The 25,847-nt window shown below is 42.0% G+C and overlaps 1 protein-coding gene across 1 annotated transcript in view; it reads left to right on the forward strand.

The window, feature by feature from the left end:
- The window catches only part of LOC143297592 (syntaxin-binding protein 5-like), an 82,537-nt gene that overhangs the window by 21,666 nt on the left and 35,024 nt on the right, over positions 1–25,847 (forward strand). The window contains exons 3-13 of the mRNA XM_076610000.1: positions 111–192; positions 2,002–2,102; positions 2,639–2,773; positions 5,899–5,962; positions 7,577–7,660; positions 15,211–15,334; positions 17,424–17,499; positions 20,986–21,140; positions 21,775–21,847; positions 24,551–24,698; positions 25,499–25,566. Coding sequence (XP_076466115.1) covers positions 111–192; positions 2,002–2,102; positions 2,639–2,773; positions 5,899–5,962; positions 7,577–7,660; positions 15,211–15,334; positions 17,424–17,499; positions 20,986–21,140; positions 21,775–21,847; positions 24,551–24,698; positions 25,499–25,566 — 1,110 coding nt within the window. The remainder of the gene's footprint in view (positions 1–110; positions 193–2,001; positions 2,103–2,638; positions 2,774–5,898; positions 5,963–7,576; positions 7,661–15,210; positions 15,335–17,423; positions 17,500–20,985; positions 21,141–21,774; positions 21,848–24,550; positions 24,699–25,498; positions 25,567–25,847) is intronic.

The following is a 25,847-nucleotide window of genomic DNA, read 5'->3' on the forward strand; positions in this document are numbered from 1 at the left end:
ATGTTGTTTTATGCCCAAAATGCATGTTTTGGTGTGTGTTTTTATATTGGAGGTATGTTGAATTTAGCTCTGAAAAACCACAGTAGAGGTTTGACCTTAACCTGACCCAGAATAGGTCGTCCTGGGGTGGACATTCACAGCACGCATGATGGAGAGGTGGGCATACTGCAGATCCTCTTCCTCATCAATGAGGTCAGTGAATGAGTGATCCTAGCCTGGTCTTTTGTCTGTCTCTTCATGACTTGGGCCTCTCTCTCTCTCTCTGTTTCTCTGTCTCTCTGTCTACAGTCTCTATGTGTAGTTGTCCTCCAAACTCTCTTTCTTCCTGCTTATTTGTTTATTCATTTATGTATTTATTTTTTCATTTATTTGTTTATTTATTTATGCGTCTTTGCAAAGTTATTTTGAAATAACAGAAGGGTTTTTCTTCACCTGGATTATCATAAGAAGATATATATATATATATATAATATGCACATATACGTGTGGACAGATAGATAGATAGATAGACAGTAGGTAGACAGATAGAAACTTAGAAAGAAAGAAAATATAGATAATGCAAAGTAATGCCTAGAACTGCTGGCACAGCTCCATAAAAAAACAACAAATATTGCGCCTGTTGTTTCAAACACAGAATTGCCACAATCAGCTTTGGTTCAGTACAACAATGTTGTTGTTTTTTTCTATCAGTTGAACAAAGAACTTTTTTTTTTCTTCACCAGACTCTGCTTCAAAATAAAATTTGCTTTGGAAAGTTCACTCAGTGCAGAGATATTTTGCAGGCATTTATTTTTTGTTTTCAATAAAACAAATTAAATGATTTTTTTTGGGAATTGAGTGGCGAATGGGAGAATAGAAATGTTTTCTTTTCCAAGGTCAGTAATGAAAGCGTGAAGGACAGCAGATAGTTTTGATTTGATTTGCATAATTTAGCTGTGGACAGTGGATAAATGGTAAACATAGTTTTTGACTTCATAATGATTAGGACAGGAAACTAAGGATTGAAATAGTTCTGTAGCAGAGGAATATTTGTGATCTAAGAAAAAAAAAAAAGGGAGGTGGTGAGGGGGTTGTTACATAAACTCATGTTGTGGGTAATACACACATGAGCCAAAAACAAACGAAAAAAACAAACAAACCCAAACAGCAACACACAAACAAACATGCACTTGTTGCAAATGAATAACTATTTATAAGTGACTTTTCATGTTGATTATATATATATATATATATATATATATATATATATATATATATATAATCTAGTTTCTTTATTCTAACATAATTTTGTGTTATTGTGATTAGTTTCCAATAGAATGCGATGGTATTTTTGATATAATTTTATGTTATTGTGATTAGTTTCCAGAAGAATTTGAATGTATTTTTATCTTAATTTTATGTTATTGTGGTTAGTTTCCAGCAGAATGAGAATGTGATGGTATTTTTAACTTCATTTTATGTTATTCTGATTAATTTCCAGCAGAATGTGATGGTATTTTTAGTTTAATTTTATTATGTTATTGTGATTATTCTCCAGCAGAATATGATGGCAATTTTGATTAAATTTTGTGTTATTGTGATTAGTTCCCAGTAGAGTGTGATAATTTTATGTTATTGTGATTAGTTTCCAATAGAATATGATGGTATTATAATTATTTAAACTTGATTTTATATATTATGTGATTAGTTTCCAGTAGAATGTGATGGTATTTTAAACTTATATTTTATTATGTTATTGTGATTAGTTTCCAGCAGAATGTGATGGTATTTTGAATTAGATTTTGTGTTACTGTGATTAGTTTCCAATATGATAATATAATCAGTGTGATAATTTTATCTTATTATGATTAGTTTCCAGCAGAATGTGATGGTATTTTAAAATCAATTTTGTGTTTTTTGATTACCGGTAGTTTCCAGCAGAATGTCATGGTATTTTTAGTTATATTTTGTGTTATCATGATTAGTTTCAAATAGAATGTGATGGTACTGTTGGCTCTACAGGGTGCCCTGGTCACAGTGTGTACTGATGACACCCTTCACTTATGGAACTACAGGCAGAAAAAGCCTGACATTGTCCACTCACTCAAGTTTCAGAGAGAAAGGTAATCTGTCGTTAAGAGAAAGGTAATCTGTTGTTAATTTTGTTTGTGGGAGAGAAAACATGGACCAGCTTAGTGACAGAGTTGTGAAGGACCTGTTGGGAGTTTTTGAATGATTGCATATATGTGTGTATATAATATGTGTGTGTGTGTGTGTGTGTCTGTGTCTGTATACACACGTGTGTGTGAGTGTGTTTGTGTGTGTGTGTGTGTACATGTTGTAATGGACAGTTATCAATCATGAGGCCAAAGTACAAACTGTCTGCATGTGTGTGTGTGTGCGTGCCTGCCCAACATGTGTGCATACATGTGTGTGTGTGTGTGTGTGTGCGTGTGCGTGATGCACTTACAGGTGTCTGTCTTCGTGTGTGCACATGTGTTTGTGTGTATCACTCTGTGTGGTATGTATGTGAGTGCGTGTGATTGTGTGCTTGAATGCAGCATGCATATGTGCATGAAAAGAAAACAGATACGCAACAACAAACCAACAAACAATGCCATGTGTACAAAATGTTTTTTTTTCTTCTGATGTTGCTCAGGATAACCTACTGTCACCTGCCTTTCCAAAGTAAGTGGCTGTACATAGGCACAGAGCGGGGCAATGTGCACATTGTCAACATTGAGTCTTTTGTCCTGTCGGGCTACGTCATCAACTGGAACAAGGCCATTGAACTGTGAGTGCTGAGTGGCTTCCTTATCCTGTCTGATCATCATCCCTGGCTGTCAACCCTCTCCTTCTGTCTGTCTGCTTATTTCTCTGTTTGTTCCAGCTGCTCTTCTTGCATTGCTGAAAATGATGTGTCATTTTTGACAAGGAGGAAGGTGGCAGAATGGTTAAGACATTTATCTCCCAGTGCATTGTCTGTGAGGGTCTGTGTTAGACTCCCGCTCTTGCCATTTCTTCTGAGTTTGACTGGAAAATCAAACTGAGCGTCTGGTCATTCAGATGAGGCGACAAAACTGACATCCTGTGTGCTGCATGCACTTGGCGCACTGGGAAAAACACACACACACAACAACAACAACAACAACACTACTGTGGCAACCTAACTGTTGTCCTCTGGTAAATTCCTGTTGAATAAATCCACTGTGATAGGTTAGCAAATATACATGCACTAATTGTCTAATATCACTCCAGGTGGAAAGACGTTAAACTGAAGACAGCAACAACAAATACGTATGCACTCAAGGCCTTACTAAGCACGCTGGGTTATGCTGCTGTCAGGCATCTGCCAAGAAGATGAGGTGAAGCATACATGGATTTGTCAGAACAAAGTAACACCTTGAGAAACTGAAACTGTTTGTTCCTACCCCCTTCCCCCCTCCTCACATTCCTACCTACCGCCTTTCTCCATGTCTGCCTCTGTCTTTTCTCTGTTTCTTCTCTCTTTGTCTTAGGTTAACAGGAACTCAGATGTATTTTAGCTCTCTATGTCAGTATACATATGCTTGTGTGGATGCACATACACACACAGATATATACACTGTAACACATGTGCAAGGGCACACGCCCTGCCAGCCATGCATCACACATGCAGTCTCACATAATCATTGATAATGTAACCAGCCGCCGTGGCGAAGTGGTTAGCATCATGGATTGACGGCTGGCAGGATGTGGGTTCGAATCCCAGCGGAGGTGGGTTTTTCCGCTCGTGGCCGGATCCTACCCAGAGTTGAGTGTGCTATGGGCTTAAATGTGGAGACTGGGACCACACAGTCAAATGTCATCCACTTCACAGATGCGTCTTTGGGTGTGTTGCTCTAATTACCTGACCAACACTGCAAGTGTATCTCTCCGGCCTGGTTAAAGCAGGGATATTATTATGACTGGAAGCGTAAAGTACAGCCTTGTCACACAGTCCCAAACCATAATGGACCTCCATTGCAACATCATCATCGTCATCCTCCTCTTCTTTCATCATCATCAATGTAAACAAAACAGTTTCAAAGTCTGTGGCCTTTCATACCCTGCTCTCATGGTGACCTCAGTTTCGATACCCCTACACACCGTGCTTGGAGTGAGTCCTGTCAATGTCTTCAGTATCGGCAGATTCATGGGGTGCTGTTGTTTGGGGGACGTGGTGGCAGTCTCTACTGTGGGAGAGATGCTCACCCAGTCTGGCTCCGCGACAAAGCCATTATTGTCGTTAGTATGGGGCTTAGTAGGTGGTGTCCTAAGTACGTTAAATCAGAACAGGCACCACTTAACACCACCGAAGTGACTCAACAGCGGTGCAGGGTCTCCTCTGGTGTGTGGCCTTCTGGTGACCAAACATCGATGGTTCCCTGCAGACTGCCGACGCTGGAACTGTGATGGACGAACCCGGGTGTGGCTATGTATGGGGGAATCTAAACGAGTGGCGTGGGAGTAATGCCACTGAAACGGTGCAGATGATGGAGCAGCAAAAAAAAAAACCCCCAAAAAACATTGATAATGGATATAATACATGTGCATGAAGGCACATGCACTCACACATGTGCATGCACTCGCACTTGTGCATGCACTCGTGCACGCGCGCGCACACACACACACACACACACACACACACACGCACACACACATACTACCCACCCCCCTCACCATTTTGTTTTTCAACACATCTCTGGGTTTTTTTTAGTTTGTTTGTTTGGACAATGATCCGGTTTGGGCATGGGATGAAATGAAAGTTTTTGGTTTTTTGTTTTTGTTTTTGTTTTTTTCAATTGTATTTCTGCCATTGAAATGTTCCCTTGTTTTCAGCGAATATCTTCCACTGCTCTTCTTCGACTGCTGAAAACAATGTGTCCTTGAGATAATTCAGAGACTTGTTCTTTCCTCTCAGATTATTTTCCTTTCTTGCTGTCTGATTGTTATCTTCTTCTTCTCATTTTTTGTTTTCTTTATTTCCTTGTTTGCAATTTTTTGAAGTGATAGTGCAGAGTCAAGCAGTGTCAGTGACAAGCCAGCCCCCTCCACTCACCCTTACACACACCTCCCCCCTCCCCCAGCCAGCCTCTCACCCCCCCCCCCCCCCCCCCCCCCCCGCTCTCCCATGTGCTTGTTATAGACCTGGAAGGTGGAGTCTTCTTTCTAGTGACTTGGCAGTTGTGGGCTGCTGTGGGGGTCCCTTTAGGTGAGAGGGCGCCTGGTTCAGGGTTCATTCTCCATGTCAAACTGACGGTGTTGTAATCTGGTGAATTTTTTGTTTTTGAGCCCACAGGCACCTTGGGTGGTTGGCGTTCTCTGTTTGTGTTCCTGTGTCTCTGTTCTCTTGTTCTCTTTCTCTCTCCCGAGCTGGTGTGTCTGCCCCAGCTGTTTGTCCATTGTAGGCCATGTGTTTCTGTGTTGTATTGATTCCCTACTACGATATTGGTGACACTTGTGTACTGCGAGTTACATATCCTAAAGGACAAATAAACACCCCACCCCCACCCCCCCACCTCCTTCCCACTCTCAAACAAAATATAATTTGTGTGTGTGTGTGAAACTGCAAAGGAACGAAGGGATTGTGTACTTTTCATGGATAGAACGTCACAAATACAATGTTATCTTTCTTCCATTTATACTGAACTGTTTGGATGCCACACCAAAGGAAGCGTATAATAACGTAAGAAGACATCAGTCAGTGAAGAAGACTGTCAATAAAACTTTATTTATTTGCTTATTTGTTTTCAATGTCACCTTTTTATCAGAAAACGTGTCAACAATTTCTCTTTTAGAGATATGAAAATATTCTTGTGTTGTGTGTCCTGTATCTTGTGTAGGACTGTGAATGAGTGTGACCTGTTCCCATGAGAAGAATACTAACGGATGTTTCAGATGTCGCAAAACTCACCCTGGCCCCGTGGTTCATCTGAGTGATAACCCAGTGGACACAAACAAGGTAAAAACTTCTGTACTTAAGTGATTTGTCGCTTCTGTTAGTGTTAGGGTTCAAAGTCAAAACCAAAACAAGGAAAAGCAGAGCTATCAAAACATCCAGAAGACCCAGTGGAGTAGGACAGATTGTAATATTTAAACAGGTTGAGGTGAATTTATAGTAAGCTGTGTATAGAAAATGGAGGAGAAAGAAGGGATTTTGATGATGATGGTGATGATGATGTGGGCCTGTTTACTCCTATGATTTCAGCATAGTTTCTGCGATTTGGCGCTCTAAACTATGCTACTTCGATAGAAGAATAAAAGCTGTGCTGAAACTTACAGTCCTACATTTTTGAGATATTTGTGTGAATTACTGTCATTAGATGACATCTATTTCTTTTCTGGCTGTTTTCCAAGAAAGGAAAAGACAAGGCAGTTCACTGGCAGTCATACCTGCCAACCCTTTCATTTTTGGCAGAATCTATTATGTTCAGTTGCACTTGATTCCATGCTTCTGCCTACCCGTCCCCCCAAAAAAACAAACAACCCCCCCCCAGAAAAAAACCTAAAAAAAAAAAATAAAAAATCTGCTTGAGAAAACAAGAAAATGACACCTTTTGAAAAGCCCAAGAGGTTTTGTAAATTTGGGGAGAAAATTGGGAAGGAGAAGAGGAGGGCAGGTAGACTATTTGATGTTACCAACCATGACTGTTGTGGTGCTACTGCTTGTATGTATCTAATGACAAAATTGGAAGAAAATTACTGCCGCCTTCTTGACGTCATCCATCCTGATGATGACTGGCCTGTTGTATTGTATAGTATTATTGTATTGTATTACTCTTTTTGTCACAACAGATATCTCTGTGTGAAATTTGGGCTGCCCTCCCTAGGGAGAGTGCGTCGCTACACTGAGAGCACCACCCATTTTTTTGTACTTTTTCCTGCCTGCAGTTTTTTTATGTTTTCCTGTCGAAGTATATTTTTCTACAGAGTTTTGCCAGGGACAACCCTTTTGTTGCCGTGGGTTCTTTTTCGTATGCTAAGTGCATGCAGCACACGAGACCTTGGTTTATCATCTCATTCGGATGAGTTAAATTTCTTCTTTGGTCTTTATTTTGATCCAGCAAACACTTTGGCCAAACATTACACTTTGCTTGGAACTGAAAATGAAATATTTCAGTGAAATCAAATTTTTTATCTCAGCAAGTGTGCCTTGAATGAAAAACACCAGCAAAACATGATTCACTCCAGATCAGGAGTACTGAAGTACCCACAGCCCAGTGTGTGTGTGTATGTGTGTGTTTGTGTGTGTGTGTGTGTGTACCCCACACACTTTTCACTCTCAACATATTTTTGACAGGAAACAAGACACACACACACACACACACACACACACACACACACACACACACAAACACATTCGAACACCATGTGTCCACACAACATGGGTTGAACTAAAGCACATGAAACTTACTCAGAACATGAAAGTTATGATATTAAACAAAGCAGCTTGATTTATCACACACACACACACACACACACACACACACACACACAAATCAAATAACTTATTTTGGTGGACATGTTGTGTAAGTGCAGTGTGGTGATGTTTGGTATGTTGTTGACTTTGTTCCAGCTTTTGATTGGCTTTGAGTCTGGTGCCATTGTCATGTGGGATCTGAGGAATAAATTTGCTGAGTACCGCTACAACTCTCCAGAGGTGAGTGGTGACATACCATCCCCTTTAATTTCTCCAACCTCCACATTTTTTTTTTTAATTTAGTTTAATTTTATAGATAATTTATTTCAAATACAAAGCTAAAAAAAAAAAAAAAAAAAAAGCTGAGATTTGTAGTTATTCCCATTTCACAATGAATTTAGACACATGATTTTTTTTTTTTTTTTTTTTTTTTTTTTTAATTGAGTAATTCGATTTTGCACCCCCATGATTTATTCCTGTGTAGGTGCAACTTAATTATGGTCCAGAAACTGATTGGTGTCCCAGTTTTTATGACATGCTTGATGAAAAGTAAATTATTATATAACTTCACACACTTGTGCACACATGCATGCACACATATACACACTCAAACACACACACACACATAACACGTATACACATACACAGTCATACACACACCTACACACCCAACTCCACTCGCGCGCGCACACACACACACACACACACATTTCGACAAACACATGTGAGACTTACATGCTGGTGATACGGATTAATTGTTATTTTGTTTATAGATTAATTGTTACTTTGTTTAGGACTTAAGCAGCATTCTCTCTCTCTCTCTCTCTCTCTCTCTCTCTCTCTCTCCTTCTCACCTCCCCTCCCCCCCCTCTCACACACATATATGCACATACACACATGTACTCACAGTCATACACACAGATACACACACACATTCACCTCCACAAACAACACACACACACACACACACATTCACCTCCACAAACAACACACACACACACACACGCACACTACGACCGACATATGTGAGACTTACATGCAGGTTTTATGGATTAATTTGTAAACACACAAAATAAGAGGTATTGTGGATGGATTGTAAACACACACACACACACACACACATACAGACAGTTGTCTATTGATTGTCACTGTCCCCCTCCTCGTCCGCTCTGCCTTCCACACCTCAATATTATTCCCTGGTCCCCATCATTCTTCTTACCCTGATTCATTTATTTGTTTATAAAACAAAAAACAAACATTGTTAGTCTAATTGATCAGTTAAGGTTGACAAACAAAAGTTTTTCCTCATTAGCGACGAGAGCTGATTACTGGGACTTAAAAAACAAGCTGCTTGATTGCTGATTACTTGGACACTGTACAAAAAAAAAGAAAAAAAAAAAGAAAAAAATGCTGCTGGATTTACTGTGCAAATGCCGGGAACCTCAGTCTCATCTTGTGTGTGTGTGTGTGTGTTGCTTGCACAATGTGTACACCAATTTCAGCCACTCTCTGAACATCAACAGAACATCTGTTTCAGATAAGGGAAGAAAATCAAGTAAAATGACCAAATGAAGGACTGATAGCTTTCTTTGAGGAGCAGTTTCATGCATAGAAGCATGCTGGGTTACATATTTTATGTTTTGGAGCTGTCTGATTCAAGGACTGAAGTTGTGGACGTGAACAGCAGCTTGTATTTCTTTTTATCACAATAGATTATTTCACTGTGTGAAATCTGGCCTACTCTCCACAGAGAGAGAGAGTGTTGCCACAGTGCAGTACCACCCATGCTTAAAAAAAAAAAATCTGCAAGTGTATTTGCTTTACTATCAAAGATTTTAAAAAGATTTTGCCAGAGACAACCTAGGATTTTGCCAGGGACAACCCTTTTGTTGCCGTTTGTTCTTTCATATGTGCTGAGTGCATGCTACACATGTGACCTCAGTTTATCATCTCATCCGAAAGACTAACACCCAGACCACCACTCAGGGTCTAGTTGAAGGGGTGGTTGGTGGTGGGGGTTGGGGGGGGAGCGAGTTAGAGAAATCTCGGTCCATATATGGGACTTGAATCATCGGACACTGGCTTCCGAATTGGTGGCATTACCACCAGGCACCGCTCCACTGAATAATATTGTCATGTTTTGTGATGAGTCAGGTAGAAGCCACATGACGAGATAAGGTGTTATGTGTGTGTATGTGCTAGTTCTCTGTCATGGTCTGCGCAATCTCAGTCTGAAGCTGTGGAGATCGCTGTTTGGACTTGGGGTGCAGGCAAGATTTCTCTTTCTCTCTGTGAAGGGGGGAGGGTGGAGAGTGTGTCTGACAGTGTGTATGTGTGTGTTCCATGTCTTCTTTTGTTTGATGTTTATCCACAATTGTGATTTCGGACAAAAGTCTACCTCCTCCCCTTCGCCGCCCCACCCTCATCAAATCACTCCCTTCCCCCTCCCTCTTTCCTCAGTTTGCACCCCCCATCCCAACCAGAAAAACAAAACATCAAAACAAAACAAAACCAAAAACTAAAAAAAAATCAGTAGATTTTACATTTTAAGAGAGAGAGAGTGTGTGTGAAACCACCATACTGATGTGATAATGATATTTTCTCAGAAACTGCTCTCAACACACTGATAAGTATCTGTGATGAAAAACTGTAATGAAAATTTTTGTTCCTGTCAAAGTGGAATTGATATTGTTGTTTATCAAACAAGAACTTTCAGTCAGTGTCTGATTTCTTTCCCTTGGGAAATAATGTTTTTGTTTTTTGTTGTTGTAGTTCGGGTTTTTTTTTTTTTTTTTTTTTTTTTTTTTTTTTTTTTTTTAAATAACTCCGGAATTCACAGACCCAGAGCTTACAAAGAAATTTTGAATTTGTGAAAAACTAGCCAACACTAAAATGTGCCCAGTGTCTCCCCTTATCCCTATTTGAAAGAAGTCACATCAGGTCTTTCTTATCCCCAGAGAAATTCACATGTGGTCGTATTGTTCATGTTAAAAACAAATGTGAAATATTCATTTGAAAGACGTGTATGTATTGAAGTAACTTGAAATTTGAAAAGTTACAATCCACTTCATATTGATACATCTATGAACACCTTATGTATTAATAAACTTAACAGTGTTAGCTCATAAGACACATGTAGTTGTCTAAATATTCAAAGAAAAGGAGATGTATTGAAATAATTTTTTCTTAATGACAAGTGGCAGCACATTCTGTTCATAATGGACACAAGCCTCAGGATGCACAGAGAGAGAGAGAGAGAGGGAGAGAGAGATTATCCGCATTCATGTGTGAGACTTTGATGTTGAGAGAAGAATTTTAACATTTGATTCGAAATGTGTGAAACCAAACACTTAAGGTCATGATGATAACATTTTTGTCTTGATTTGTTGAATCATTGAAAGGTTAATGGCCCGATGGCCTTTTGCAGCCACTGGGTCAGTGAATTTGTGTCCCCAGTGTCTAGGGCACAGCTTGGGAATGCTTTGCCCATTTCTCCTTTCACCCATCTAACCTCCTCCAACCAAAGCCAGGTACCCATTCATACAAAAGTGGAGAGGAAAATCAAAGTAAAGTTCCTTTTTGTGTTGAATGATAGTTGCACTTAGTACTTTCGGGCTTGCATTAGTTCTTGTGTTGAGGAAGGACAGAAACCAAACCTGTCTACGACTACTCTTTTTATAGTCCGTTTGATGAAGAGGTATTTTAAGGCTGTCAGATGTTTTAGCCATGATGTTTAGTGTTCAGGTGTGTGAACAGTGTTTCCCTCACTGCGTGTCCAAAAGGTCTGTGATTCTGCTGCCCTCGGTTGCTTGTTGGGAGTCTGCAGAACACAACCAACATGAAACCACTTTGGTGTTTTATGGTGATGGATCGTAGCAGAGCCAGTCAGTTGAATGGTTTTTGGCAAATGTATGTCATCCCATTTAGTGATTCACTGCAAGGTCTTGGTATTCTGACTGGCTCTTTAAAAGACTTTTTTTTTCTTTCTTTTTTTTTTTCAACCACTGAGGCTAATGGTTGTGGTCTGTTTTTATGTGAGTGAGTTGACTTTGTAATGGATTGTGGTCTGGTTTTGATTTTTTTGTTTCTTCCTTGGCCTCAAGGATTCAGCTGTAATTTGGAAATGGGGTGGGTTCAGAGATGAGGGGGGCCTTTCAGAAATTGATGTTCTGGGGTGGGGGAGAGGGGAGGGTAGAAGAGTTTTGTTTTACAATGAGTCAGTGGATCCTGTGGAAGGGGATGCACGTTTGACATTTGTGCTTCATGTTGTTCAGTGGAGGCTGTGACAGACAGGTCTGTGGAGAAAGGTTTTCTGACAGCAGAGCATTTTGTGTTGCCAACAATAGTGGAACTCAAAAAAAAAAAAATTTAGCTATTGATCAGTGTCTGGCTTGGATTCCAGAAAGGCGACTTGTTGTCATTTTGGCGGAACCATTTTCTATTTATAACTTGACCAATGTTTGCGATGTTTGCCCTACTGCACCCATCTGGGCTGTGAGCTTCAGGTTTTGTCTGCGTCAATGGAGCACCGCAGCAGAGATTTTGGATTTCTACACACTTTACTTTCCTGCAGTGTTATTGGAAGCACTCCCCATTTCCCCTGCTAGTTATGGTTACTTCAGTTGAGTGTTCTGTTAACTGTACATCACCTGAACTATGTTGTTTGGGAAGGAAAGAAAACTTGTGACAAAGAGAAAAGACCATGAGAGATTGATGTTCTCTGTTGGTGAACATTCATTGGAGGGACATTGTAGTTGTACATTTTGTACCATAAACAACATATGTGCACTCACACACACACACACAAACACAAGCACACGCTCTGTCTCAGTCTCTCTCTCTCCCCCTCTCTCTCTCATTCTCTCTCTTCCTCTCTTCTCTCTCTCTCTCTCTCTCTCTGTCTCTTCTAAACTGGTAGGTATGAGGACTGTCATATTTTTGCAGATGTCTTTAGATTTATTTTTCTCTTTTATCAGATGTATGATAGTCAGTCATGTCTGACTATGACCACCAGAACAGCAGAGGAGGCATCTGCAGTCTTGACTGTCTGGTCTAGAATTTGATTGTTATGGAGAGTGTCTTGCCCAAGTTAATCCCCACTCACTCTGCCAAGAGGGTTTTTGGACAGCGTTGGGATAGTTCCCAAGGCCGACTAGCCCCTAAGGCTGCAGCACTAAGAGCCAGTGCAATCATGCCTCCTAATTTCAGTAATAGTCCTTCATAAGAGACTGAATTGTAAATGACTAGTTTCCTTTTTAAAGGATGGCTGACAATGCCTTCACATTTCCTTAACAAAGCATGCAGCAGGGATGAGGCTAGGACATCCTCAGAAGTTTGTGAACACCCTGTCTGTTGGGTAGAATGGTTTCAAGTTAAAGTCATCTGAATTGGTAACAGTTTTTAAAAGAAATCACACACACACACACACACACACACACACACACACACACACACCCCACCCCCTAAACCTCTCACCCCTCCCATCAACCACCATCCACCTTCTCCCCACCCCCTTAGCCCCGCCCCAGCACCACCACCATCATGAAGACTAGACAAGAAAAAGGGGGGGGGGGGGGGGAGAAAACAAGGGGAAGATGGATTTACATACCCCTGTCCTCCTCACCCACCCTGTCATCATCAGCCCCTCTTCCATTGACTTCACACCACCAGTGTTGGCAGGAGGGGGAAAGGGGTGGGGGGGTGGGGGGGGGGGGGGGGGGGCAGGGCGCAATGGGGACACAGACAGGGGGAGACCACCACCAGTGCTGCAGGCCCAGTGGTGTTAGGAAACAAGGAGGGGGGGGGGGGGGGGGGGGGGGGCTTTGTCTATTGATTATCACCCCCCACCATCCCCCAGTCACTCCCCAAAGTGCACTCAGTCAGTTTGTCCTCCTCCTAGCTTGCTTTGCCACAGCTGGATGGGAGAGGAGGGGAAGGTGGATGGAGTGTGGGTATGTGTGTGTGTTTGGGGGTGGTGGTGGTGTGCTTGTGGAGGGGGGGGGGGGGGCAGAGAGAGAGAGAGAGAGGGATTGGGGAATGGTGGGGATGGTGGAAGGAGGGGATCAATTGCCACATCAGCTGTCTGATGGGGTGTCCTTTTATAGCTGTGATGGAAGCACCTTCAGACAGCCTGATGGCCTTGAGTGATTGGCAAGGCAAGACAGTTGAGAAAGAAACTAGGGAGGGTGGGTATGTTGGGGATGAGGGGTGGGTTTCGAGGTGGGGGGTGGGGGGGGATTGTTAGGACAAGGAATGTGTTGTTGTGGATGAGGAGGGGTTGTTTTTGTTCCTGTCCTCTTCTGTATTTTTTCCCCTGTCTCAGTGTCTGTTTGTCTTCAGATGTTTCTTTATGATAGGTTTGTGTGTGTGTGTGTGTGCGTGTGTGTAGTAGTAGTAGTAGTAGTAGTAGTCTTCAGTTTAACGTCTTCCACTTTAAGTGATATTAGTGTGTGTGTGTGTGTGTGTCCTATGTGAGGTGATTTGTGTTGTTGTTTGATTGGAGCTTGTTTAGGTCTTTTGTCAGGGCTGTGTTTTGGTGTGGGGTGGGGTTGGGGGGGCTTGTGTGTGTGTATGCATGTCTATACGAGTGTGTGCATGTACTTCATGTGTGTGTGTGTGTGTGTGCATGCTTGTACAAGTGTGTGTTAGTATAGTGCTTGTTGTGAAGAGGAAGGACTGTCAGACCTTGAGCGCACAAAGAAAGAGAGCACATAGAAAGAAGACATAAAAATTTGCAGTACACATTGAACAACAGATATAATGTTAGTGTTTGTGTGTATCTGTGTGTGTCTGTGATAATTTGTTTTGTTTAAATATGAAAGTACTTTTCAAAATCATACCCCCCCCCCAAAAAAAAAAAAAAAAAAAAATATATATATAAAATAGGCAATGAAAGTTTGAGAATATGACACCCAATGTTATTCAATCGTGTCAGTTCAAACTTCAGTGCAAATTGTGTTCCCTGTTCTCCCAAAAGGGTTGACGGAATGATAACATTGACATTTCAGACACGCTTGTTTGAGATGACTATTGGTCAGATCATATCAAAGCATTTATTGGAGTGTTTTTGTTTTGTTTTTTTTTGTTTAAAAAAAAAAAAAATTTTTTGTTTTTAACATTTTAAGAATTGCAAAAGTTTGCAGTCAAGAGATCAGTATCTGGCACACAAAAGGAGTGATTCTTGTGATGTGCATTTCCTTTTTAAAAAAATTTCCACTCCAAAACTTTTAACATATTGATCCATAATGTAATGTCTGTGGCATGTTAGAATTAGACAGATATGCATACACTTGCACGCACACACACACAAACGCACACACATATTTTGGCAACTTTACTTCCAGTCCTAGACAGCAAAAGTGTGTGTGTGTGTGTGTTTGTGTTGAACAAACAGTTTATAGCAACTTGAATCAGTTTTCTGATCTGCGTATGTATCTCCAAACATGGAGTAAAATACAAACTCCTCCTTTTTGCTGTATTTCAGTTTTGCCACAGACTTCTTAGTTTTACACAATGTGGTCTTCATTTACATGTTACAAAGCAAAGTAGCAGTAAAAGTTAAGTGTGTGTGTGTTGTACAGGCATTGAGGGCAGTTTCATGGCACCAGGAAGGCAAACAGTTCATTTGTTGTGTGTGTATGTGTTGTGCAGGCATTGAGGGCAATTTCATGGCACCAGGAAGGCAAACAGTTCATGTGTTGTGTGTGTATGTGTTGTGCAGGCATTGAGGGCGATTTCATGGCACCAGGAAGGCAAACAGTTCATGTGTTGTGTGTGTATGTGTTGTGCAGGCATTGAGGGCGATTTCATGGCACCAGGAAGGCAAACAGTTCATGTGTTGTCATTCTGATGGCAGCCTGACCACCTGGAATGTCAAGGCCCCACACAAATCGGCAAATGTCCTGCTGCCTCACGGTCAGTGTGTGGGAGTGGGTGGGTGGGTGTGTTTGTGGGGTGTGTGTGAGGTTGTGAGTGTGTGTGTGTGTGTGTGTGTGTGTGTAACTGTCAATGTGTGTGTTTGAGTGTATGTGTGTGTATGTGTGCATGTGTTGTTTCTTGTTTTAGTTTAAAAGAACCATTTACATGTGTATATTATTTATACAGCATGTGCTATAAAAAACAGGAGAAGAAAAAAGGAGGAGGCAGCTGCATGAACTACATTAAAACTCAAATGGGAGGAAAATCATAGTACAGTGATTTTTCCAAGGACACAACACCATGCTGAAATGGGACTTTGAATCCTCTGATCACTGGTGAATGCTGGATCAGAAGTTCAGCGCTTTAACTGTTCTGCTATAGTGCCTCTAAAATGGTTTCCTCACCTTGATAGTTGATATACTGTGTGCAGCTCAGATTGGAATGTAACAGGGAAGTGGAAATGGGTGTAGGAATTCAGAACATCAACACAAGTGTCACAGCACTCCTGAAAATAGTACACATGTATACAAAGCCTGTTTGTTCTTTCATGTGAAAATCTTGACAGAGGACAACTGTAGATAGTTGTGTCACAGCAACCTACTTTGAACAAGAAGTCGGCTGAGATAGTTGTGTCACAGCAACCTACTTTGAACAAGAAGTCTTAACAACTGTTCAAGGAATTTTTACAAGCAACATTAAATGTATCATTCTATTCAATGCTGTTTTCTTCTCATACATGCCAGCAAGAGCATTACTTGCTGTTGTACAAATGAGTGTTAAGCTCTCCGAAAGCTGATATCTTTATATCTTCCACAGTGCTAATGGTTGATGAAGACATTGCAGTAAAGAACTAGCACTAAAAACCCAAAGAGAACCTGGTTTATCTAATCAAACTCATGTTGTTTTTTTTCATTCCTGCCTGCCGCTTTAGTGGGCTGGTAGTTTATCACTCTGAAAATGGCTCTTATCTGCCATTTGCCCTCATTCCTTGGGTTTCTAGAGTGAAGAAAAACGTGAAATAGGTACTTGTTTATCTTGGTTCTACATTGTATTACAGAACAACGAACATGACATGTAACATACCAGTATGTATGGAATTGATGAAGCTCTTTGACTAACTTGAGTGAATGAACTTGTGTGCATCTGGTGTAGCAAAGTGAGAAGTGACGGGTGACAATTACTGTGTTACAAGTAAACAAAGGCAACAGTGCAGGCATGCAGACAGCAATATGTACAGTGAGACAGAAAACATGCCTGTACTCACAGATTGGTCACAATGTAATGTCACTATCACGTATGGAATGATGTATCCAACCACAAATTAATGTCACTGTGTCAGCATTGTAAATTGTAACCAGACAATGCAACATACAGTCCAACTCTGTTCAAGTCTGTTTTAGTGCAGCTTGTTGTCAAACGATCTGTGTGATGTTCGCACAGCAGCAGCAAAAATACATTATGTTCCAACACTTCCCGTCTTGTACAGGTGCTGTGGTGTGATTGTCACTGATGCTCACATCCTTGTCACATAAAGGTGCATCTCAAAGCAATCTTACTGATTGCAGCAAGCTGTCACTGTCATTCTACTGTTTGGTAATCGCTTGGAAGTCAGCCCTCTCATCTTCAGTCAGTTCAACCGGATCAAAATCAGACATGAGAATTCTTGTCAGAAAACACCTTCCTCTTCAATTGCACACAGTTTTAAGTGAGACGGAAACGCTTCCTACTATGCATGGTGAAAATACTATTTAAACACAGAAAAAGCCATGGCTACTTTCCCATGGGAAGGGGACAAAGTGTTTTTAGTATATGTCAATGCGCCTTGTCTGTGGCGCTTACTGTAAGCACATTTGGCCTGTACTGATCCACCCGCAAAAGCGGTGGGCCAGAAGGAAAAAGGGGGACAGGTTGTCCCACAAAAGTGGAGCAGCAGTAACCGAGGAAAGCAAACATTTAGAGATGACCAGTTATGGAAGAGTGAAAAAGTGCAGATTTTTTTTTTTTTTCTTTTTCTTTTTGTGTCGTATTGGAACATGTTACGCATGAGTGTGTTTTTTGTTGTTTTTTTCTTTTTTCACCTGAACAGCCCGCCTCAATGCTGAAGGAAAGCCTGACCCGTGCAAACCCATCACAAAAGTGGCCTGGAAGACTGTTCGGAATGGGTAAGTTTGTTTGCCGTTCACATGAATTTGGTGGGAAGGAAAATAGATCTTGACCTCTTGACTTCTGAACTTGGTGAAATGAGTTCATGTGGCATGAGATTTGAAGTGGAACTACTGCTTTTTTTGTTTGTTGTCGTTGTACTTATCATTGTTGTCATTGATTTTGCTGAACTAAAGTGATGCTGTTCCAAGAGGAAGAAATCCCACGTAAAAAAGACAAAAAAAGACATCCTTATCTGTAAACTTGGTCTTCTTATCGCAGTGGGATGACAGCAGCAGTTAAGAGATTAAATGACCTGGAAAAGAGTTGCATGCGAAATAAAGTTGTGTTACTGTGGTACACTGAAGATGTGTTGCTATGATGCACCATGGTGTGTTACTGTGATACACCACCAAGTTGTGTTGCTGTGGTATACCATGAAGGTGTGTTCCTGTGATACACTGTGAAGGTGTGTTGCTGTGACACACTATGAATGTGTGTTGTTGTGGTACACTGAAGTTGTGTTGCTGGGACACACTTTGAAGGTGTGTTGTGGAACACTGAAGATGTGTTGATAGTGACACACTATGAAAGTGTGTTGTGATACACTTTGAAGGTGTGTTGCTGTGGTACTTTTTGAAGATGTGTTGCTGTGACACACTGTGAATGTGTGATGCTTTGATACACTGTGAAGATGTGTTCCTGTGACACACTGTTAAGGTGTGATGCTGTGATATTATGAAGGTGTGTTGCTGTGATACACTGTGAAGGTGTATTGCTGTGATACACTATGAAGGTGTTTTGCTGTAATACACTGCGAAGGTGTGTTGCTGTGATACATTGTGAAGGTATGTTGCTGTAATACACTGTGAAAGTGTGTTGCTGTAATGCACTACAAAGGTGTGCTGCTGTGGTGCACTGCAAAGGTGTGTTGCTGTGATGCACTACAAAGGTGTGTTGCTGTGATGCACTGCAAAGGTGTGTTGCTGTGATGCACTACAAAGGTGTGTTGCTGTGATGCACTACAAAGGTGTGTTGCTGTAATGCACTACAAAGGTGTGTTGCTGTGGTGCACTGCAAAGGTGTGTTGCTGTGATGCACTACAAAGGTGTGTTGCTGTGGTGCACTGCAAAGGTGTGTTGCTGTGATGCACTACAAAGGTGTGTTGCTGTGATGCACTACAAAGGTGTGTTGCTGTGATGCACTACAAAGGTGTGTTGCTGTGATGCACTGTGAAGGCATATTGCTGTGATGCACTGTAAAGGTGTGTTGCTGTGATGCACAAAAAAGGTGTGTTGCTGTGATATACCACAAAGGTGCGTTGCTGTGATACACTGTGAAGGTGTGTTATTGTGATGCACTGTGAAAGTGTGGTGTTGTGATTCACCACCAAGATGTGATGCAATGTACACTGTGAAGGTGTGTTGCTGTAATACACTGTGAAGGTGTGTTTCAATGATGTGCTATGGTGTGTTGCTGTGATACACAGTGAAGGTGTGTTGCTGTGATACACAGTGAAGGTGTGTTGCTGTGATACACTGTGAAGGTGTGTTACACTGTGAAGGTGTGTTACACTATGAAGGTGTGTTGCTGTAATACACTGTGAAGGTGTGTTGCTGTGATACTCTGAAGGTGTGTTGCTGTGATACACTGTGAAGGTGTGTTGCTGTGATACTCTGAAGGTGTGTTGCTGTGATACACTGTGAAGGTGTGTTGCTGTGATACACTGTGAAGGTGTGTTGCTGTGATACTCTGAAGGTGTGTTGCTGTAATACACTGTGAAGGTGTGTTGCTGTGATACTCTGAAGGTGTGTTGCTGTGATACACTGTGAAGGTGTGTTGCTGAATACACTATGAAGGTGTGTTGCTGTGATACTCTGAAGGTGTGTTGCTGTGATACACTGTGAAGGTGTGTTGCTGAATACACTATGAAGGTGTGTTGCTGTGATACTCTGAAGGTGTATTGCTGTCACACACTGTGAAGGTGTGTTGCTGTCACACACTGTGAAGGTGTGTTGCTGTAATACACTATGAAGGTGTGTTGCTGTAATACACTATGAAGGTGTGTTGCTGTAATACACTGTGAAGGTGTGTTGCTGTAATACACTATGAAGGTGTGTTGCTGTGATACACTCTGAAGGTGTGTTGCTGTGATACACTATGAAGATGTGTTGCTGTGATACACTATGAAGGTGTGTTTCTGTAATACACTGTGAAGGTGTGTTGCTGTGATGCGCTACAAATGTGTGATGCTGTGATACACTGTGCAGGTGTGTTGCTGTGATACACTGTGAAAGTGTGTTGCTGTGATGCACTATAAATGTGTGATACACTGTGAAGGTGTGCTGCTCTAATACACTGTGAATGTGTGTTAATGTGGTGCACAGTGCAAGTGTGTTGCTGTGATGCACTATAAAGGTGTGATGCTGTGATGCACTGTGCAGGTGTGATGCTTTGATACACTGAAGGTGTGTTGCTGTGGTGCACTTTGAAAGTGTGTTGCTGTGATACACCACCAAAATGTGTTGCTATGATACACTGTGAAGGTGTGTTGTTGTGATACACCACCAAGATGTGTCGCTGTGGTGTACTTTGAAAGTGTGTTGCTGTGATGCACAATGAAGGTGTGTTGTTGTGATACAAGATGAAGGTGTGTTGCTGTGATACACTATGAAGATGTGTTGCTGTGATGCACTATCAAGTTGTGTTGCTGAGATACACTATGAAGGTGTGTTGCTGTGATAAAAGATGAATGTGTGTTTCTGTTGTACACTTTTTTTTTCTCAAGGCCTGACTAAGCGCGTTGGGTTACGCTGCTGGTCAGGCATCTGCTTGGCAGATGTGGTGTAGCGTATATGGATTTGACCGAACGGCTCCTTGAGCTACTGATACTGATACTGATACACTATGAAGGTGTGTTGCTGTGAGTGTGATGCACTATGAAGGTGTGTTGCTGAGATACAAGATGGTGTGTTGCTGTGATACAAGATGAAGGTGTGTTGCTGAGATACACTATGAAGGTGTGTTGCTGTGATGCACTATCAGGTTGTGTTGCTGAGATACACTATGAAGATGTGTTGCTGTGATACACCACCCGGTGTGTTGCTGTGATGTGCTATGAAGATGTGTTGCTGTGATACACCACCAAGGTTTGTTGCTGTGATACACCACCAAGGTGTGTTGCTGTGATGCACTATGAAGATGTGTTGCTGTGATACACCACCAAGGTGTGTTGCTGTGATGCACTATGAAGATGTGTTGCTGTGATACACCACCTGGGTGTGTTGCTGTGATGCACTATGAAGATGTGTTGCTGTGATACACCACCTGTGACACACAATGAAATTGTATTGTTGTGACTCAATGAAAGTGTGTTGTTGTGATGTAATATAAAGGCGTGTTGTTGCAATGCACATTAAAGGTGTCATTTTGACACACTGTAAGGGTGTGTTGCTGTGGTACACACTATGAAGTTGTGTTGCTGAAGATGGGGTGGTCTGTTTCAGAGAGGACATGGTGATATTCTCCGGGGGGATGTCGTACGAGCGGGCGGGTCGCACACCCAGCATCACTGTGATGACAGGCAAAAGCACCACAGTGCTTGAGATGGAGCACAATGTCATCGACTTTGTGGTGCTCTGTGAGACACCCTGGAGCCATGGTAGGTGCTTTGATTGTATTATGGTCTATAGTTTTACATTGATATGAATTTAATGTGGACTGAAACAGACTTGGGTGGAGCTGGTCTTGACTGTGTGCTGCCCTGTGAGACACCCTGGTGCCTTGGAAGGTTCTGAAACATGCCCTTTCTATAGTTTTAATTTTATATGGATGTTATGTGGACTGGAACAGACCTGGGTGGAACTGGTCTTGACTTTGTGGTGCTCTGTGAGAGGACCTGGTGTTGTGGTTGGTGCTCATTCATACCTGGGGTCAGCTGGTCTTTTTACTTTATTTTCAATACTTTTGGTGTCGTTAGATTTTTAGAAAGACTTTTGGATGTTTTTTTAATTGATTAAAATTTTACGTGGACTTGAAACAGACCTTGGTGAACTGGTACTTTTACGTTATTTTCATTAGTTTTAATTGGTAATTTGAATTTTGGCAACAGGCATGGTGCTGTATTGTGTGTTGATGTGGAGTGACATCACCATGTGTCGGTGCTAGTAGGCATGGTGCTGTGTTTTGTGTTGATGTGATGTCGCAGTGTGTCAGTGCTAACAGGCATGGCACTGTGTTGATGTGGAGTAACGTCACCATTTGTCAGTTCTTACAGTTGTGGTGCTGTGTTTCAGATCTGCAGGATCCTTACGCCATCGTAGTGTTATTGCAGAACGACTTGGTGGTTGTTGACCTGACCTCCCCAGGGTGAGTGACCACACCTGCCATTATCTGGTTGCTTTTCTTGTGGGTGGTAGTGGTGTTTTTTGTTCTTTTTGTTTTTTTCAGTGCAACGTGTTCACACTTTTATCACATCATGTGTTGGATTGTCATAGTTCTCAAACAGTGTGTGGCAAGGGAGTATGTCAGGAGATCATGTTTGTAAACATTACAGACTGTGTTCAATCTGATGCACATCTGATAAGAGACTGAGCAGTGAAATCGAAGAATGAAAAAAAAAAAAACCGGATTGCTGGGCAGTTTGAGAAAAAGAAAAAAACTGAAGGGATGGGGAATCTGAACTAAAAAAAAAAATGTGTTAAGGAAGTTCTTGTTGCGCTGGTCTGGGGATAGCAAGGACATGTGGCTGGGAGGAAAGGGAGTGTGGAGAGGGCATTCTTTGTAACTGTCATGGGGTGGTAAAAAAGGGGGGGCGTGAGGTAGGGCATTCTTTGTAACTGCCAGGGGGTGGTAAGAAGGGGGTGGGGGCATTCTTTGTAACTGTCAAGCGGTGGTAAGAAGGGGGTGGGGGGCATTCTTAGTAACTGTCAAAGGATGGTAGGAAGGGGGTGGGGGGCATTCTTTGTAACTGTCAGGGGGTGGTAAGAAGGGGGGGGGGGCATTCTTTGTAACTGTCAGGGGGTTGGTAAGAAGGGGGGAGGGACATTCTTTGTAACTGTCAAGGGGTGGTAAGAAGGGGGGAGGGACATTCTTTGTAACTGTCAGGGGGTTGGTAAGAAGGGGGGAGGGACATTCTTTGTAACTGTCAGGGGGTTGGTAAGAAGGGGGTGGAGGCATTCTTTGTAACTGTCAAGGGGTGGTAAGAAGGGGGGAGGGACATTCTTTGTAACTGTCAGGGGGTTGGTAAGAAGGGGGTGGAGGCATTCTTTGTAACTGTCAAGGGGTGGTAAGAAGGGGGGAGGGACATTCTTTGTAACTGTCAGGGGGTTGGTAAGAAGGGGTGAGGGGCATTCTTTGTAACTGTTGGGATGGTAAGAAGGGGGTGAGGGGCATTCTTTGTAACTGTTGGGATGGTAAGAAGGGGGTGAGGGGCATTCTTTGTAACTGTTGGGATGGTAAGAAGGGGGTGGAGGGCATTCTTTGTAACTGTCAGGGGATAGTAAGAAGAGGGTGGGGGGCATTCTTTGTAACTGTCAGGGGATAGTAAGAATGGGGTGGGGGGGCATTCTTTGTAACTGTCAGGGGGCGGTAAAAGGGGGTGGTGGCATTGTAACTGCCAGGGGGAGGTAAGAAGGGGAAGAGGGCATTCTTTGTAACTGTCAGGGGATAGTAAGAAGGGGGTGGGGGGTATTCTTTGTAACTGTCAGGGGATAGTAAGAAGGGGGCGGGGGGCATTCTTTGTAACTGTCAGGCGGTGGTAAGAAGGGGGGGAGGCCATTCTTTGTAACAGTCAGGGGATAGTAAGAAGGGGGTGGGGGGCATTCTTTGTAACTGTCAGGCGGTGGTAAGAAGGGGGGAGGCCATTCTTTGTAACTGTCAGTGTGTGGGAAGAAGAGGGGGAGAGAGGGCATTCTCTGTAACAGTCAGGGGTGGGAAGAAGGGTGGGGAGGGCATTCTTTGTAACAGTCAGGAGGTGGGGGATAGCATGCAGTGTAACTGCTTTTCCCCCTGCAGTTTTGTTGTCATTTTGGCCTCATGACAAAAGAAGATCTACAAAATTGATCAGTTATTTTGACATTCACTTTAGCTGAAGGTTACATGGATAATTTGAAAGTTTTGTTTTTATTATTTTGTTTTTGTGATTGTGTTTCAATGATTTGTTGTGGAACGTCAGGAATGGGTCAGGGGTTCATGACAATATTGGAAATAGAAACTTGCACTTCTTATGTCTGTCAGCTGTGACCTTTCATATGACCTTACCGAAAGGTCAGAATTGTCTTTTCATTGATAGACACCAATCCTTGCAAAATACTCCTATGCTGGTTGGACAAATTGGTTGTTAATGATACATTTACACACTGAAATTCAGTGACAGTTTTGAACTTGGAAGTATTTTCCAGGTGTTGCACAGTATTAGAAATGTTCTCTTTGTTATTTAGCAAGAAACTGTGTTGAAGTGGTTATTATTGCAGGCAGACAACTATGGACACAGTCATGTTCAAGCCCCATCAGATGTGGGATTTTTCGGCACATGGCCGGCTCCTGCCCAGGGTTGAGTGTGTTGTAGGCTCAAATGGGAAGACTGGGACCACGTTGTCAGGGTCATCCACATCATAGATGTGTCCTTGTGAGTGGTCCTTTCTGACCGACACTGCAGTGTATGTATCTCTTGGTCCAGATTGATGCTGCAAAATACTGTGAAAGGAAGCGCAGAGTACAGCCTTGTCGCATGGTCCCAGACCTGAAAATGGATCTGCAGACACCATCTTCAGTGTCATTCATCATTAGCTTGATAAAAGAACCTGAATCAGATTTTGTGCTCTTTTATGTTGTGCTTTCATGGTGACCTCAGTTTGAGTTTCCCTGTACTTCTATGCTTGTGACATTCCGTGGAAGGCTTTAGTGTTGGGAAATTCATGGTGACTGTCACTTGAGAGGTCTGTTGTATTGTTTTGTATTACATTTTCCTCATGATAGATTTCCCTGTGTGAAATTTGGGCTGCTGGAGAGCGCAGTGCCACCCTTAAAAAAATCTCTAGGTGGTATTCAGTAGTGTTGGTACTGTTTCAGCTACCCGTGCTTTGAAAACCCCTACCCCATGGACCTCCACGAATCCCCTGTCACTGCCTGTCAGTATTATGCCAACTGCCCCGTCGACCTTATTCCTGCCTTCTACTCCGTTGGCTCCCGGCAGAAGAAAACTGGATTCAGCGAAAAGGTGTGGTATTGTCCCATGTCCGCATTGTTTTGGGTGGGTTTGAAACTTTTGTGGAGCGTGTGTGTGTGTGTGTGTGTTCGATTTGAGCGTTTTTTTGAGGGTGTTTGTGATTGACTGAGAAAATCAAAACAACCCATTGACCACAAAAATGTATGGATATTTGATAACTTCTCAAAAAACAGTGTGGTGCGGTTAATATATTATCATCTTTATTGTGTCTCAAATTATTCCTTTTTATAAGATTTGATTGGCTCACATGTATCTACACACAACATGGGTCTACGTAATAACACAGTGTTTCTGTTGTCTGTGTGTCAGTGTTCGTGTGTATATGTGTTTGTAGTAGTAGTGGTAAGTAGTAGTTGTAAATGGACTGGCATTGTCCTAAGCCTTAATTTGGCTTTTAAATGCCCTCCCTATCCAAATACTGAAGTTTACTGGGTTTACGAATTGCATGTGGGCATTGTTTTCAGATTGCAAATCAACCATCAGATTCAGAAAGCATTTTTGTTTAAAATTACATATGGGCCCAGAAGATAGTTTAAAGCTGTAGTAGACAGTGGTGTTTTGAATTCAGGTGGCAGTAAGTTCCAGAGGTTAGGGACTAAAGCAGTGTTTACGCTTGTTAGCACTGAATTTTTTCGCACTTGGCTCCTTGTTTTTTTCATATACAGATAATGAAACATGAGTCAAAGTGAATATCAGTATTTTGTTGATCCTCAGTAAGATGTTTTCTTACATGTCTTCCTTTCAATGAATGTAATGGTTTGAGGACTGAATCTGTGTTTGCATTGTATCAGGTTTGGCCAGTCAAAGGGGGTCAGTGGGGAACGACCACTGTCAGCTACCCAGAGATCATGATCACAGGGTAAGTGAGAGATGACTGACCGTTCCTGTTATCATTTGGTTGTTGATGATGATATCTAAGCGTGTTGGGTTATGCTGCTGGTCATGCATCTGCTTAGCAGATGTAGTGTAGGTATATATATTTTTCTTAATATTTTGACGCCTCCTTGAGTAACTGAACAGAACCAATGATATTACTGTTGTAGAGTTTCAGTTTTTAGTAGGCATCAAAGCATGCAGACTGATCCATATATAAAAAAAACAAAACTAGTATAATAAACTGTATTTAAGTACAACAAAAGA

Source organism: Babylonia areolata, chromosome 23 (genome assembly GCF_041734735.1).
Source record: "Babylonia areolata isolate BAREFJ2019XMU chromosome 23, ASM4173473v1, whole genome shotgun sequence".
Classification (NCBI taxonomy): domain Eukaryota; kingdom Metazoa; phylum Mollusca; class Gastropoda; order Neogastropoda; family Buccinidae; genus Babylonia; species Babylonia areolata.